This window comes from Onychostruthus taczanowskii, unplaced genomic scaffold, assembly GCF_017590055.1.
Source record: "Onychostruthus taczanowskii isolate IOZ18803 unplaced genomic scaffold, ASM1759005v1 scaffold12, whole genome shotgun sequence".
NCBI classification, from domain to species: Eukaryota; Metazoa; Chordata; class Aves; order Passeriformes; family Passeridae; genus Onychostruthus; species Onychostruthus taczanowskii.
Window position 1 is genome coordinate 4,813,258 of NW_024498351.1, and position 13,805 is coordinate 4,827,062.

The 13,805-nt window shown below is 41.7% G+C and overlaps 2 protein-coding genes across 8 annotated transcripts in view; both read left to right on the plus strand.

Moving 5' to 3' along the window:
* The window catches only part of TRIM2 (tripartite motif containing 2), a 107,983-nt gene extending 102,952 nt beyond the window's left edge, over positions 1 to 5,031 (plus strand). For all 7 annotated transcript variants that reach the window (XM_041427905.1, XM_041427901.1, XM_041427903.1 and 4 more), the window contains exon 12: positions 642 to 5,031. In XM_041427905.1, the coding sequence (XP_041283839.1) occupies positions 642 to 794 (153 nt within the window). In that variant the 3' untranslated portion in view covers positions 795 to 5,031. The remainder of the gene's footprint in view (positions 1 to 641) is intronic.
* A 6,346-nt stretch (positions 5,032 to 11,377) lies between these two features.
* Positions 11,378 to 13,805, plus strand: part of MND1 (meiotic nuclear divisions 1) — a 40,716-nt gene continuing 38,288 nt past the window's right edge. Inside the window, 3 exon segments of the mRNA XM_041395745.1 lie at positions 11,378 to 11,404; positions 11,406 to 11,426; positions 13,033 to 13,098. Of these exon segments, the coding sequence (XP_041251679.1) occupies positions 11,378 to 11,404; positions 11,406 to 11,426; positions 13,033 to 13,098 (114 nt within the window).

Below are 13,805 nucleotides of genomic sequence, written 5' to 3' on the forward strand. Positions count from 1 at the left end.
AAATGACCTGAGGTGAATGCAGCAGATTTTTATCATCTTTTTTAAATATTGAGAAATTATTCTGCTTTCAAGTTATGAGAGTTGCACTCTTTTTAAGTGCTAATCACAAGGCATCTTGTTTGCCAAAGAATACCTAATAAATATGTGTATGTATTATTTCCACTGAATATAAAACTGAGGGAGCTGCTTATGAGTTGTTCTCAGGAAGCACTGTCAACAGGGTAAACAAATTCCTGGTTTTCTCTGTGTGGGAACCTAAGAATTGGGCTAGCCACAACAATTATATTTGTTAGGAAAACAAGGTGTTGGTAGAGTTCCCAATTAAGTTTGATTTATTGTAGTTGACTATTTTTAGAACAAGAACAGCCAAAGTTCTTGGTTTTTATTATTATTGTTTTATTGTGTGTTAATTCTTGCCAAAGATCCTGGCAGCTGTAATTAGTTCTTTTTAACAAGAACACACATTTGTATATAAACTTGCATGTTATGAGATAACAGAATAGACTTTGTCCTCATTTATTCTACTGTATGTCCACGGTTTCAGAAATGAGAAGTATAACAGTGTAAGAGAGAGCAGACTTGTGTCCACTACTTTCCTTTTTTATTTGTAACATTTATTCTGTGCTTTCTCACCCTCAAAGGTTTTTGATGGAAGTGGATCATTTTTATCCTACATTAACACCTCTGCTGACCCCCTTTATGGTCCCCAAGGTCTGGCTCTTACTTCAGACGGCCACGTTGTAGTCGCAGACTCTGGAAATCACTGCTTCAAGGTCTATCGATACTTACAGTAGCAATGAGCTCTGGAGCTGGATAATCACCCACCCTTAAGAAAAGACTCGTCCTAGAGATCCAGTGCAGGATATCTCCTACTTTGTGTTCATTTTTAATAACAAAGGAGTCTCTTATGGACTTCTTGTGATTATTTCCAAACTTACTTGTTTACATAGGACTTGCACCTCTTATGTTTCTCACTGAACTTTTTGTTGTAAGTGTTAATAAAAAAAATCCTCTGTAACTGAATTCATAAAGACAATGTGACATTAAACACAAACTGCATCCTATGAAACTGGAATGAACTAATAAGGCAAAAATGAGAAAAGTTTGGGAAAAGTCCCCAAAGCTTTTTGATGACTGCGCAGGATAGCTCCTGCTCAGAGCTTTCAAATTTAAAGAAGTATCATTCTTACACGTTATTTAACCCAGGAGTGATCCTGGGAATCTTCTAGATCTCATTATCATGGTAGGTATTACACTTTTAACATTCTTCAGTCTTACTGTGTGTAACAAGTAGGTCCTTTTAGTATAAGGTTAAGTCTCACAAAATCCGTCTAGCTCTAACCGTCAACACAGCTCAGTGTTTAGCACTATGAGAATCAATGCAAATTCCCTACTCATGTGGAATTAATGAAGGATTGTTTCGTGTGGCTGTTTTTCACTCTTCCTCTTGCTCAATGTGCAGGAAGGACTTTGCAGAGACCTGACATTTCTAAAGCTCTTGAAAAACTTAATTGTAGCGATGCATTAGTGGGAGTGGAATTTCTGTATAACCACAGACCTTCTGACACCAAACTAGTTCATTAGGATCAGGGTTATTACAATGTCAAGTCAATTAACCTCATGTGTGCCACTCTTTCATACGTGTTCATTGCCATGTTTCCTTACGGCAACTCATTGTATTAACCTCTAAAATAAGATGCAGCTTCACACAGGACAGAAAGCCAGAGAAGTACCCTGTGGAGGACCTACGTTATACAACCAAAGGAACTGTGGTAAACAGAGGTTGTATAGGAAAGCCAAGGGTTACCAAAGTTATTTGTTTTTATGTGAGAAAAAATACATTACAAATAAAAATGAATTTGAACCAATACCTGAAGTCCTTCATCAAAGGGAATTTTGTTAGAGGACAAAACAAGGACTGTGAGATTTGTTCCAATTTGTTTGTATGTATGTATGTATGTATGACTGATTGACATAAAAATAAAAAAAAGTAAATGTGGGTTATTTCAGCAAACTGGAACGTATGTATGATATTTGACAATGGCAGTACTCCGAAAAATGACCTTTCTTCCTCTGCCAGATCTCTCTACTGTGTTCTTTGTTGAAGAATTAATTTAACTGGAAATGCTTACAGGCATGGTTCTGTTTCTAATGTTTGGTTTGTTGGGGGTTTTTAAAGTATGAACTTGTCCTTTCTAAAGTAACATTGCCTTTATTCTTATTTCTATATCCAATGGTCAAAGGTTGAATTGCTACTGTAGCCTGATATAGATAGAGTGGTTCTCCCTTTTAAGTGTTGCTTGAGGAGCTGTGAGCTTGCTGCCAATGCCTACAAAGCCTGGGAAGTGCTGTCTTTCTTTTCTCATTTTTAGGGCCTTGAAACAAAAGGGCATTGGGTCAGAAACAAGGGAGTATTTTAAGCATGTTTGCAAAATGGAAAGAAATCTTTGATAAAATTTTTTGTTATAAGTATTTGTCTTATTTCTAAAACGTAAGGTGGTTGTTTCGATGAATTTGAGAAGAACTAATGGTTTTTTTGTAAAGTTGCATTTGACTTGTAAAAATGCAGACCCTAAGGTTCTTAAATGGGGGGTTGTCTGGTTTTTAATTACTGTTTCGTAAAGATATTTCCTCTTCTTTCCTTTGTTTGTTTTTTGCACATAGAACCAATTTAAAATTTTTCTTGCAAATATAAGTTTCCTTATTTCATTGGAATAAATATTTTGTGCATGAAGCTTAAGGACTGTATGACAAAGCTAAGAAACTGGTGGTAACATTTATTAATATTAAAACTCAAGTTTGTTATTACTAAGAGAACAAAATACCCTCTGCTTGAACTGAGTTTGTCCTAAAATTCTGAAGATGGTATCTCAGTCATTACAAATAAACTGTCCTGTCAAAATTTAACAAAGCTGTAGATCAAATTTTCATTCTAAGTATCCTTATAACACTTTCTGACATTGGAAGACCCTTAAATGGCACATCAATGAAGAAAAGGCATTTGAACTGTATTTAGTAATAAAGAGAAGGGGTTGCACAGATTGAGATAAACTTTTAAAAATGTGCTATGCCTTCCAGTTGTCATATTTAGTTCCAAATATGGATTTTTAGAATACAATTTTACTAAGCTTGCATGTTTACCCCTCAGAAAACAGTGCCAAATCCTCTATTGTCAGGTACTTTAAGAAGCATGAAAATCAAATACATCCTAACCCATATATCAAAAAATATACTTAAGACTGTGCTATTTCATGTAGACACTTTTCTTCAAAAGCTTTTCAGTCCTTTGGTACAGCATTGTTTAGCAGGATTTTAGACAACCCTTGTGAACCCAGTGCATCCTGATGAAGTAAGTGAATTTCGCACATAACCCTTCTCACAACCCAGTCAAAGCTATTAGGAGTTTTGTGGATTTTTTCTTAAAATTGAGTAGTCTTTTGGATTTTCAGACATTATCAGCAGAGCAGCACCTACAGAATGTCACGAATTAGAAGTTATTTCTGATAGCAAATGCTGTCAACTTCAAATTTAGTGGCATAGGACATGCCCTTCCAAGGTCTGACCTTATCTGCCTGGCACCAGGAAACTGAGAAACACATTGCTTTTATGGTGCTTCTGAAGCCAACTTCACTAAAATGCTTGGCTTACAAACCTTACAAAGAGCAACCAAAGCAGAAATTCTGCACTTAAAAGCTGGCAGACTTCTTTTCTCATCCAATTAAGGGAAGGTCAGAATTGCACTATGTGATTTGCTGAGTTGTTAGCATTTATTAAAGGCTTTATAGGCACGCTGCTGCCAGATTTCAGGTATAACCAAATGTCCCCTTGACTTCCCTGGAATGCTAATTGACTAGCAGCACAGCATGAATGGTGGAAGTATGTGCTTCATTTAACTAATCTTCAACTCAAAAGTAATCTCAAAAGGTTATTAGATCTTGTGTCATATGGAGCATTTTAGGACAAACTAGCCAAATGTATTTTCATTGTTCAGTGAATAGAATAAAAAGATCTGTTCAGATAAATCCAATATAAACAACAGGAGAGTTTTACATAGGCTAAACCAGCACCAGTGTATTGAAAAAGAAAAGGAAAATGGTTTAGGCAAGCAATTGCCTCATGAAGATGGAGTGCTATTTACTAGTAAATGCTCATCTGTTCTGTGAAAGCTAGAGGGCTTTTGATTTGATGTCAATATTTTTTATAATAAGGATCTAGTGTTGCCATAATGAGAACTATAAGTGCCCAATATGTTGTGTTTGTTATAAAGAAATGACTTTCAGTTGTGGGAGACAGCTCATTACGAAATCATGGTGTAAAGTCAAACTTTTCTTCAAGAATTCAAGCAGTGATCATCTGACCTGTTTGTGGAAAGTGTACAAAATACCTTTTTTACTATGGAGTGGGAAGGTTCCTAACAGGTCATTTTATTTCTGACAAATGTACAGCACTTCAGTCGATGTTTGTGAGCAACACAGCCTTAACCCTGACACTTTTTCTTTGGCTTTATGACATGGGAATGTTCCCTAAGTTGCGTAGTGTATGGCAGCAGCCCCTGATAGAAATCTCTACCAGTTGATATGCTGCAGCTTTCCAGTTCTAGGAGTGTTTCCAGTTCTTTTTTTCATGTTTTTTAAAAAGCTTTTGTACATTCCATCTCTGTAAGTCAATATATGTTTTGTGTATATGTAAGCCTTGCACTCTCTTGACACTCATAATGAAATATTCTTCTCACTTGTTCTTTTGTTGTAGATGATGATGTTTTTGTTTGTTTTTTTTAAATCCCTATGAACCTAAATACAGACTTTTTCTTAAGGTCAAGGATGAAAGATACACATCAAAGTGTTTGTGTGTGTGTGCGTGTGTGTGTGCGTGTGTAGTTTTAGCTTCCTGTGTGCCATGGTATTCATAATGCTTTAGCTGACAAAAAAAAATTACTCTGTCTTGGAAATATAGGAAAACAGGAGTCAAATGTGTACCTTTACCACGCACAAAAATTTCAATTAATAAAAATAAAGCTTGTTTCCTCTGTTATTTTCATGGTTGAGGATTTATTTTTCATACTCACTTGTCCCTAAAAGTAAACCCGTAATACAGGAAGACAGGTAATTTTTTTCCAGTTTCTTCCCTGACACCACAAGTCACAAGCTAAGGAAACTGATTTTTTCATGAGTATTAAATTTTTATGTTGACTCAGAGGAAAGACAGACTTGAGCTGTTCTTGGGAAGAAGGTGCAGAGTTGGAGCTTCCTTGTTCCTCTCTTCTTCAGTCCAGGAATCAAAATTAAGATTTTCATTGGTGGCAGTAAGATTAAGAGCTGTAAGCTCTTCTGCTTGCATCACAGGTACACAGTACCTTTTAGCTGAGATGTGATATAGTCTTTCAGTGGTCTGCTGCAGAAAACCAAACTAAATTACTGAGGAGAACAGAAAATTTGCCTTAGGAGTTCAGTCTGACTCTGTTCCTGTAAGAACAATTTTCCAGCTTGTATTAACTTCAATTTCACATAGTACCTATGTCTTCTTGGTCACAGGTGAACTCTCCAAACCGGAATAATTTGAGAACTCAGTGTGACTGGGAACTTGCTCACCAAGTAAGACACAATGTTCAGATGCATCATTTGGCTTGGATGCAAACTCAGTGGAGGGGACTAGCATGGTCAGTGAAACCCCCAGTGATGAGTGTTTGCTCAGTGGCAGGACAGTCAGAAATTAGCTGAAATACTGAGCAGCTGTCCATTTGTGTGGATCTTTCTCCCAAAGCCTCTAGAGGAATATGTGTTTTATTCTTTATTGCAAGTCATAGGGAGTGTCAGCAGACATGTTTCGAGGCCTCATTTTTCTCCTAAAGCCAAACTTAGTACAAGGTAATGGATCAGTTTTGGTTTTCTGTCATGGTCAGCAAGTAGACTCTTGGTGCTGAATGTACTTGTCTATCTGCCCTGAAACTCAGATAATTACAAAAGGCTTTGTTTGTCTACTAGCTAGAAGAACATCACATCTTGAAGCTGAGCAGTCTTGGACTGACATTCAGAGTTGCAGAGCACTTGTTCCTTCCCATGTAAAAAATGATCACGAAGAATAGAAGCAATAGCACAGGACATCCTGAAACCATTGGGCTTAGTAGGTAAGATGCTTGTTACATTCCAAATCTTTTCTTATTGACAGGCTAGAAATGTTTTCTGTTCCCTGGATTACTACAGCAGAGGCTCTTCACCACTGAGCAAAATCAGACAGGCCGAACATTAATACTGGGGAACACTTTTGTTTACCAGAAAGTATCTGCAGTAAATAGCCAACTTCCTCTGACCCTCTTGTAGTACTTATTAAAATACCTAAATGAGGCAGCAGAATCTTTTAAGTATTCTGTAAATAGGACTAGAGAACCCAGTCTCACCAATGAGTAACAATGTCAGGGAGAATAGGGCCAAAGTAGCTAAAGGTGCAGGTACTTTGGGCAGCTACCCTTAGCCAGGCTTTCTCTCTTTAGAGTGGTACCCCTAAACACACCATTGCATGTTCAAAAATGTTTCCTTGTTCCTTAGGCTGACATTCTCTCTCACATCCAGCTGCGCTGCTCTGCAGTTAACTCTCCCCACAGTTTTACTGACTGTTCATGTGAATGCTCCCTAATTTGGACCAGACTGAACTATCTCAGTGGAGTGGAACAGTCAATGTCATTTCTGTGGACAGATGTTCTCCCTAGGCAGGCCCCAGCTGTGCTGGTGCAGGAGATACCCAGCACTTGCTGCTCTTTGCTACATGCACTTGAAGGCTGCTGCCCTCAGATTTGTTTTGAGCTAGGCATATGAATACCTTGTTCCTCTAGAAAAATGCCTCGTGACCAAAATCCTAGTGTTTGAGCTACTCACCTCGAGGATAACCGTAATGCTCACTTCTGCCTAGCAAAGCTGTGGAAGCAGTAAGTTTGGGGGGAGGGCAGATAGCATTTCTCACCAAGGGTTTTTCACTCAAGGGTTAAATGTTTGTAGGGAGAAAATCTGCTTACAGTCCAAAAGCTCATGCAAGGATGAAATGAGGCAGCAGATGCTACAGACTGGCCTCTATGGGATACTCATGGATCATATTGCTTCCTGATGTGTGGCCATGGCCCATGACACACTGCTTGGATCCCAGAAAAGTTGGTATCACGCCCCAGGGGTGAACATCTCCTTGTCCTCCATGTTCTACTGCTGTCAGTCATACAGGTGCCGTAGGAGGCAGCCACAGGACTCAAAAGGCTTGCTCTTACCCTTCTAGAAATAAACTGATCTGCTGTTGGAAAGGAATGAGAAGGAGGTGACTTTACAAACAAACTGGGCCTGATGGTAGATAAGGCCAGATACAGGGAGGTGAAAGAAGCAATGGGGGAAACCATAAATTCCATAGGAATTCCACTAATTGACACAGACTGTTACTCACTCAAGACTCTGCTAAATCTCTGGATTTAGAGAAAAAGAACAGAGACACAAAGAAAAAGAAAAATCGGAGGGTTATACATTAGAAATGGCCTTAGGTATTAGGTGTTTCGGGGAGGTACTACTTTCAAGTACCTCAGCCAGTGGGAAAGGAGAGAAGGAAACACAGCTGGGAAATTAGGATAAAAAGGAGGCTGTGTCCTCTAAAAATCTGAGAGAACCCATGGGAAATGCCCCATGGCCTCTCCCTTTATTGGAATTAAGTTGCAGGACTCCTTTTTGGTCATAAACCTCTGGTGTTTGTGGATTAATTCTCCTGGCATATTCGACTTGAGCTCTTCCCTTCTGAAAAAATAGCTCATGTAATTAAGATTGTGCTTTGGCACAGATGTATGAAAGGGACAAAATTAAACTAGGACAATTTTCATTCTCTACTGGCTAAGCTTTCTGCCATCGTCGCTTTATTGTCCTTTCAAAACAGAATTTCTGATTGTAATTCAGCTACAGTCAATTGTAAGAGCAAAATTAAGGAGAGTAGAAATTTCATCTCACCCAAGCATAATTACTCTGACAAAGCACTGTCTTTTCTCTAACTCTGGAACAGTGAAAAACTATTTTCACCGGTACTTGAAGATCTCAGTCAGACTCCTAGAATAGAAAATGTAGCCCAAATTGTTGAAGCTTAAGAAAATCACAGGAAAATGAGAACAATATTCTAAGACAAAGACAGTTATAAGTCTCCCTTACACTGTATTTCCACCCATTGTCTTGTTTTGAGAATCATAACATGAGACTAGCAGTTTTGTGAAATACCACCTTTAGACATTCTGAAGACCATAAAAAATGCCAGGCCTTCATGTATTTTAGGAGTCATTTATGCCACTTCTTGCAGTAATGGAAAACCACCCCTCAAATGACAAAGCATGAGATACACCCTTTTGTTTGGGACCTCTTTCACCCAGCGGTCTTTCAAGTAGTTAGTTTTGATCAGGTGCTGCAAAATGTGGGAGGTGTTAGGGAACCTCCTCTTACAGAGAAAATTGAACCCGGTGATGTGGCCATGGAGAGGAAAGCTCACGTCTTTACAACAAATTTGCTGGGTGAAGGTATGGGGTTAACATCTTTGAAATGGGTCTTAATGTCTCAACTAACTTTGGGCAGCGGGTTTGTTGAAGAGCCCAGACAGCTTGGCTCCTGAAACAAACAAGTGGGTCCGCACAAGCTGGAGTTCCTGAGTTTTGGGGTAAAACAGCAGGTACAAGGGGGGATATGTGGTAGGTGGTTTGGGAAGGCTGTACCTTCCAATTACCTCAGCCAATGGGGAAAGGAAGAGGGCAACTTGCAGCTGGGAGTTTATGATAAAAGGAGGCTGTCCCTCTGCAACCTCCAGAGAGAAAATCCCACAGGCATGTGCCTCGGTGGACTCTCTCCCTTTATCTGCATATTTGCAGGACTCCTCTGTCTCCTTTTTGGACATAAACCTCTGGTGTTTGTGGATTTTCCTGACACTGAAAGGGCTTCAGGGCTGCCAGGACACTTGAGGCAGCTGAGCCTGGCTGTCCCCATGATGCCTTGAGAGGCTACCTAGAACATGGGCTAGACAGTGTTAAAGGAATAAAGTAGGTATTTATTAAAAGGCCTTTGAAGGATACACCTTGGGCAGTACAAGTGCCCGGCCGTGGCTCCATCCAACATGGACACCGAGTCACGAGATTTCACACTTTTATAAGTTTTGGTCTATTCACATACTGGCGTTCAGTGTCCAATTACAGATTCAGGTAATGAAGTCTCATCCTCCCAGATTGCTCTGATCACCTTGTTGCTGTTTATAATTTTTGGGCCTGAAGCTGCAACGGTGTCCTTGGTTCTCAGGCTGGAAAAGGATTGTTTTGTCTAACTAAACTGTGAGGAGAACTTGCTAACACTTGATTTGAAGTTCAGAGTTATCTACTAATGCAGAGCAGAATCTGGAAAATATGAAAGCTAAATCTTAAGGTACCACCCAGGGGCCACGGGCAGGGAAAACCTGTTGAGCCACTTGCCCCAACATCACTCAAGAGCATGTTTTGGAGGTGGACGGGCTCTCTGGGTTGCTGTGATCACATTCAACCTCTGAAACAAGGAATGCATTCCAGCTGTGGTTGCAGGTGTGTGTTCCAGCCACGTGCCGGCTCTGTCTGGGGCTGACACCTGGGTGTTTGCTGCCAGTCTACTTCCACAAGTAATGGGCAGATGGGAGCACTGCTGCCTCATGAGTACTGAACAGAAGACACGAGGTACTCGCCCCAAGCCCACGTCAAGAGTGAATGCCCCTCTGAAAACCCTTCCTTCCTCTCCCCTTCCTCCACTGCAGGCAGCATGTTAGCTCTGACACCCACCCTGCCACTCATACGTGTCGCTTGGAGAAAACCTATGCCGCAATGGGGACTTTGCAAATGCTGCAGCCGCCGTTTGCTTGGCAGCAGCAGAAAAAACAGCAGAGCTTGGTTTTGTTTCAGGCTGTGAAGGAGCAGGAAGGGGCCCAGACCCTTCGACTGCAGTGGTGAGGGTGACAGGAGGAAAAGAACTGTCACAGGGAGCGTGGGGACAGAGTCACTTCAAGGGCTGGCCAAAGGAAATGAAGGCAGGGAGACAGAATACGAGCCCTCAACAGCAGATGAGGGGGTGTACCAACAGATTTCATCCTGAGTTAGCAAGCAGAAAATGTGATGCACATGACAAAGAACAAAAAGCTTTGTATTAAAAACGTCTTTTCTAATCTGCATCTCATTTTTAGTAATACTCCGGTGTGCACAATGAGGAATGGGATCATTGGCTGCATGGAAAAGAACTTCAGGTTTCAGGGAAGAGGTCACCTTGCAAAAGGCATCAAAGATGTTCACAGGAACTGCCTGAACATCTCAGCTTGCATATTTTCATTTGCTTGTATGAAAACTCTTGACTTAGTATGGCAGATATGAAGCCACTGCTGTTGCAAAGCAATTTCCCAGAACTTGCTGCAGCTGAAGGAAAAGTGATTTACAACACAAATAATAATTAAAGCAAGCCGTCAGTAATTAAAGCCGCTAGAACAGTCATCGCAATGAACAACAGTTTCAAGCAACAGCAGATGTGGCCGGGCCCTTCCCTTCCACGGGCATTATTTTTCCACATGCCGTGGCTCCTGTGACAATACGCGTGGCGTTAGGCCACGGTTAACACGTTCTTTTTGTGCCCTCGGTTTTATTCTACGGCACCACCCGGCTGGTAAAATAAAAAAAAAAAAAAACAACAAAAAAAACAAAAAAAACAAAACCGAAAACCCAAACCAAAATTAACGAACAAATAAAAAAAGTAAAAACTTCTGCGGCCACCCCGCTCCGCCGTGAGGGCTGCGGGGGCCGAAGGCCGGGCCGGGCGGGGCGGGCGGCAGGCGGCGCTGCGCACGCGGCCTCCCTCCCGCCGGCCTCTTCCCGCCCGGTGGCGCCGGAATCAAACCGCGCCGCCCGCCCGCGCCATGGTAAGCGGGGCCGCCCGCCCTCCGCCTCGCCCCGCTTTCCTTCCCGGGTGCCCGCAAAGGCTGCGGGGCTGCGCGAACACGGTGATGGCGGGTGACGGCCGCCCGCGCCTCGCTGCTCCCCCGCCCCGGTGGCTCTGAGGGGAGCAGGGCTCCCGCTCCGGGGAGGCCCGCGGTGCCGGTTCTGGGGGTGCAGCGGCGGCACGGCGTGGGCCGTGCCTTTGGGTTGTTGAAGAGCGATGTAAACGAGCCGGCAGCCGCAGGAGTGGCCATAGCCCCGTGGCTGCGGCTCGAGGTGGGCATGGTGCCCGCTGCTTCCCCCCGAGACACGGAACCCAGGGTGGCCAGGCTGAGCCTCTGGCTGCGGCTGTGGGGAGGTGGGAAGGCAGAGCGGATCGCAGGTGTGCCCGAGTGCGCTCACAGCGCCGCATTCTTCTGTCCGCCTGTGGGAGCGGCAGCGAGAGGGATGCTCGTGGTGTGGTTAATATTTGTGGTGGGGAACGCCTGCCAGTGAGGTAGGAATTAACGTGAAAGTCAATAACCTCCATCGAGAGTGCTCTTGGCTTCCTTGTTTTGCTCTGTTTGCTGGAGTGGCGGTGTGGAACTTGGCGCCCGAGGGGCGTAGCTACAAGCACAGAAGCACCACTTCGTTCCACATCCATACGCGGTTTGTTCCTGCTGCTGCTGCTGGCGGTGTCAGGGCCCTTGGAGAAGGCCGAGGTGGAAGTTAAATCCGTCTGCTTTCTGTTCCTGTTCCTGCTTGAATGTTCATGGCAGTTCCAGGTTCTCATCCTGCGATATACTGCCATCGCAGGAGACAGTAGTGCTGACCTAGGGTATCGCTGGCTAAAAGAGGAGAGAGAGAACCTAAAAAATAGTAATGGTGCTCTTTGTTAAATAGGATATTGCCTCTGTTCTTGTCTGTGTATTACTGCAGCTGCATAAGCTAGCTTTTACATTTGTTTTTTAAAAGTAAATCACTCTGGCCATTTTGCTCTTGGTCTATGTTTAAGTGTTATGTGCTGCCTGATTGTGTTCTTTTTTAAAAAGAAACTGCTATTAAAAAGTAAAAACAGTGTTGACTCCTTTCTGTTGGAAACTTGGAAACACAACCATGTCTTTCTCAAGGTATCTTGTTATTAGACTATCCACTTCCACTGATTTATAGGTGACAATATGCCTTTTTTTGTTTGTTTGTTTTTTAAAATGAGAGCTTTTTGCTGCCAACATCCTTATTTGGCCCTTTCCATCCCCCTTTCCCTTTTTTGTAGCTGCACACAGTGTGTGAATCAGAGTGGGGCAGGGGGAAACTTCGGATTCAAATTGTGGCTGCTGCTTTTGGGTTGTTGAGGATTATGCTAAATGCTATTAATAAAACTCTAATTCTCTGTGAAATATTTGATACCCTAGTTTTATAAGAGGCACGTCAAGATAGCATCTCTGAAGGTGACCAGAGGAGGCTGTTTCTCGGTTTCGTATTGTTGATAGCAGCTCGTGAATAGCCATTTCTGCCTCTTGACCTGTAGTGAACCTACGTTATTTAATGCTTGGTCACACAACCAGAGAGAAAAGAAATAAAAGTAGCATGGCTTTTAAAATGTGACCTCGCAATTATGAAGTTGGTTTGGAACTTTGAAGAAAGGCATACCTCAAAATGCTCTTTAACTCCTTAAAAAACCCAAATGGCCTACAACTCACACTACTGACTGCATATCACAAGATAGAAAGCAGTTTAAAAAAAAAAAAAAAACAAAACAACTAAACCAAACAGAAGGTACTCCTTATCTTTTTAAGAGTTATTAAACATTTGTGTGCATTTGGTATAAATACATATTTTGGGATTGATATGTGTCAAGGAGCCTTGAGGCTGGAGTGGGGTTGGGTTATATGAATGGCTGGCTCCAAACTTAAGGGTAGGTCTCTCCATTTAATAGATGAGCTTAGTGTAGAGATTATTTGCAAAGAAGGAGTTTATCTGAAAGTCTGGGTTTAGTGGTAAGGTATTTTAAAGGATGGCAAATATAACTTACAGGTAACTATATTTGAATTCTGAGCACATACTAATTATTCTGATGGCTGAATGTCTTGGTTTGTTTTTTTTTCTTTTTTCCCCTGTTCTAGTCCAAGAAAAAAGGTCTGAGTTTTGAAGAGAAGCGGGCCCGCATGATGGAGATTTTTTTTGAAACAGTAAGTAACTTGTAATTGTCCTGCATTTACATTGGTGGGAAAACAGGTCCTAAAAGGAGCTTAACTGGGGATGATGCTGAACTCTATATTCTGGCAAGCATTTCACTGATGCCCTGTGACATCAGGATGAAAATTACAGGGGCAAAACTTCATTCATTTAACTTCTGATCAGGTGGCTCATGCCCAGGTGGAGCCAAGGAATGAAGATGCACAGGTGGTGTTAAAATTCTTCATGTACTACTTATGGACATCTTCTCATTTTGAGTCTGTTACCATAAGAGGGGACAGCAGGAAATTAGGAAGTATCTCACTGCATTTTATGGGAGGAGAAAAATCTGAGCTTTAGAAAAACTGAGAGCAGAGTTGGAAAGGTTTCTCCTGGGGAGGAGAAACCTGGAGATCCAAAAGCTGATCTACAATTGTATTGGTGGCACATGTATTGGAGCAATATGGTGCATCTGTGCTGACAGTCTAACCTGGGATTTAAGGGCTTTATAGTCTATATTTCTCTATATTATATTTCATCTTGAGATGAAATATGATGACTTCAAATCACCAAAGGAAAGAGCAGGGCTTGTTACAATAATAGTGTTCTTATTATTATTTAATTCTCAGAAGGTTCCACTTCTATTGAGAGATATACAGGGTCTCAAGCAAAACCAAAACATACAGTGTATTTCCTGCTTGCTTTTGTTGGCATTGATTTA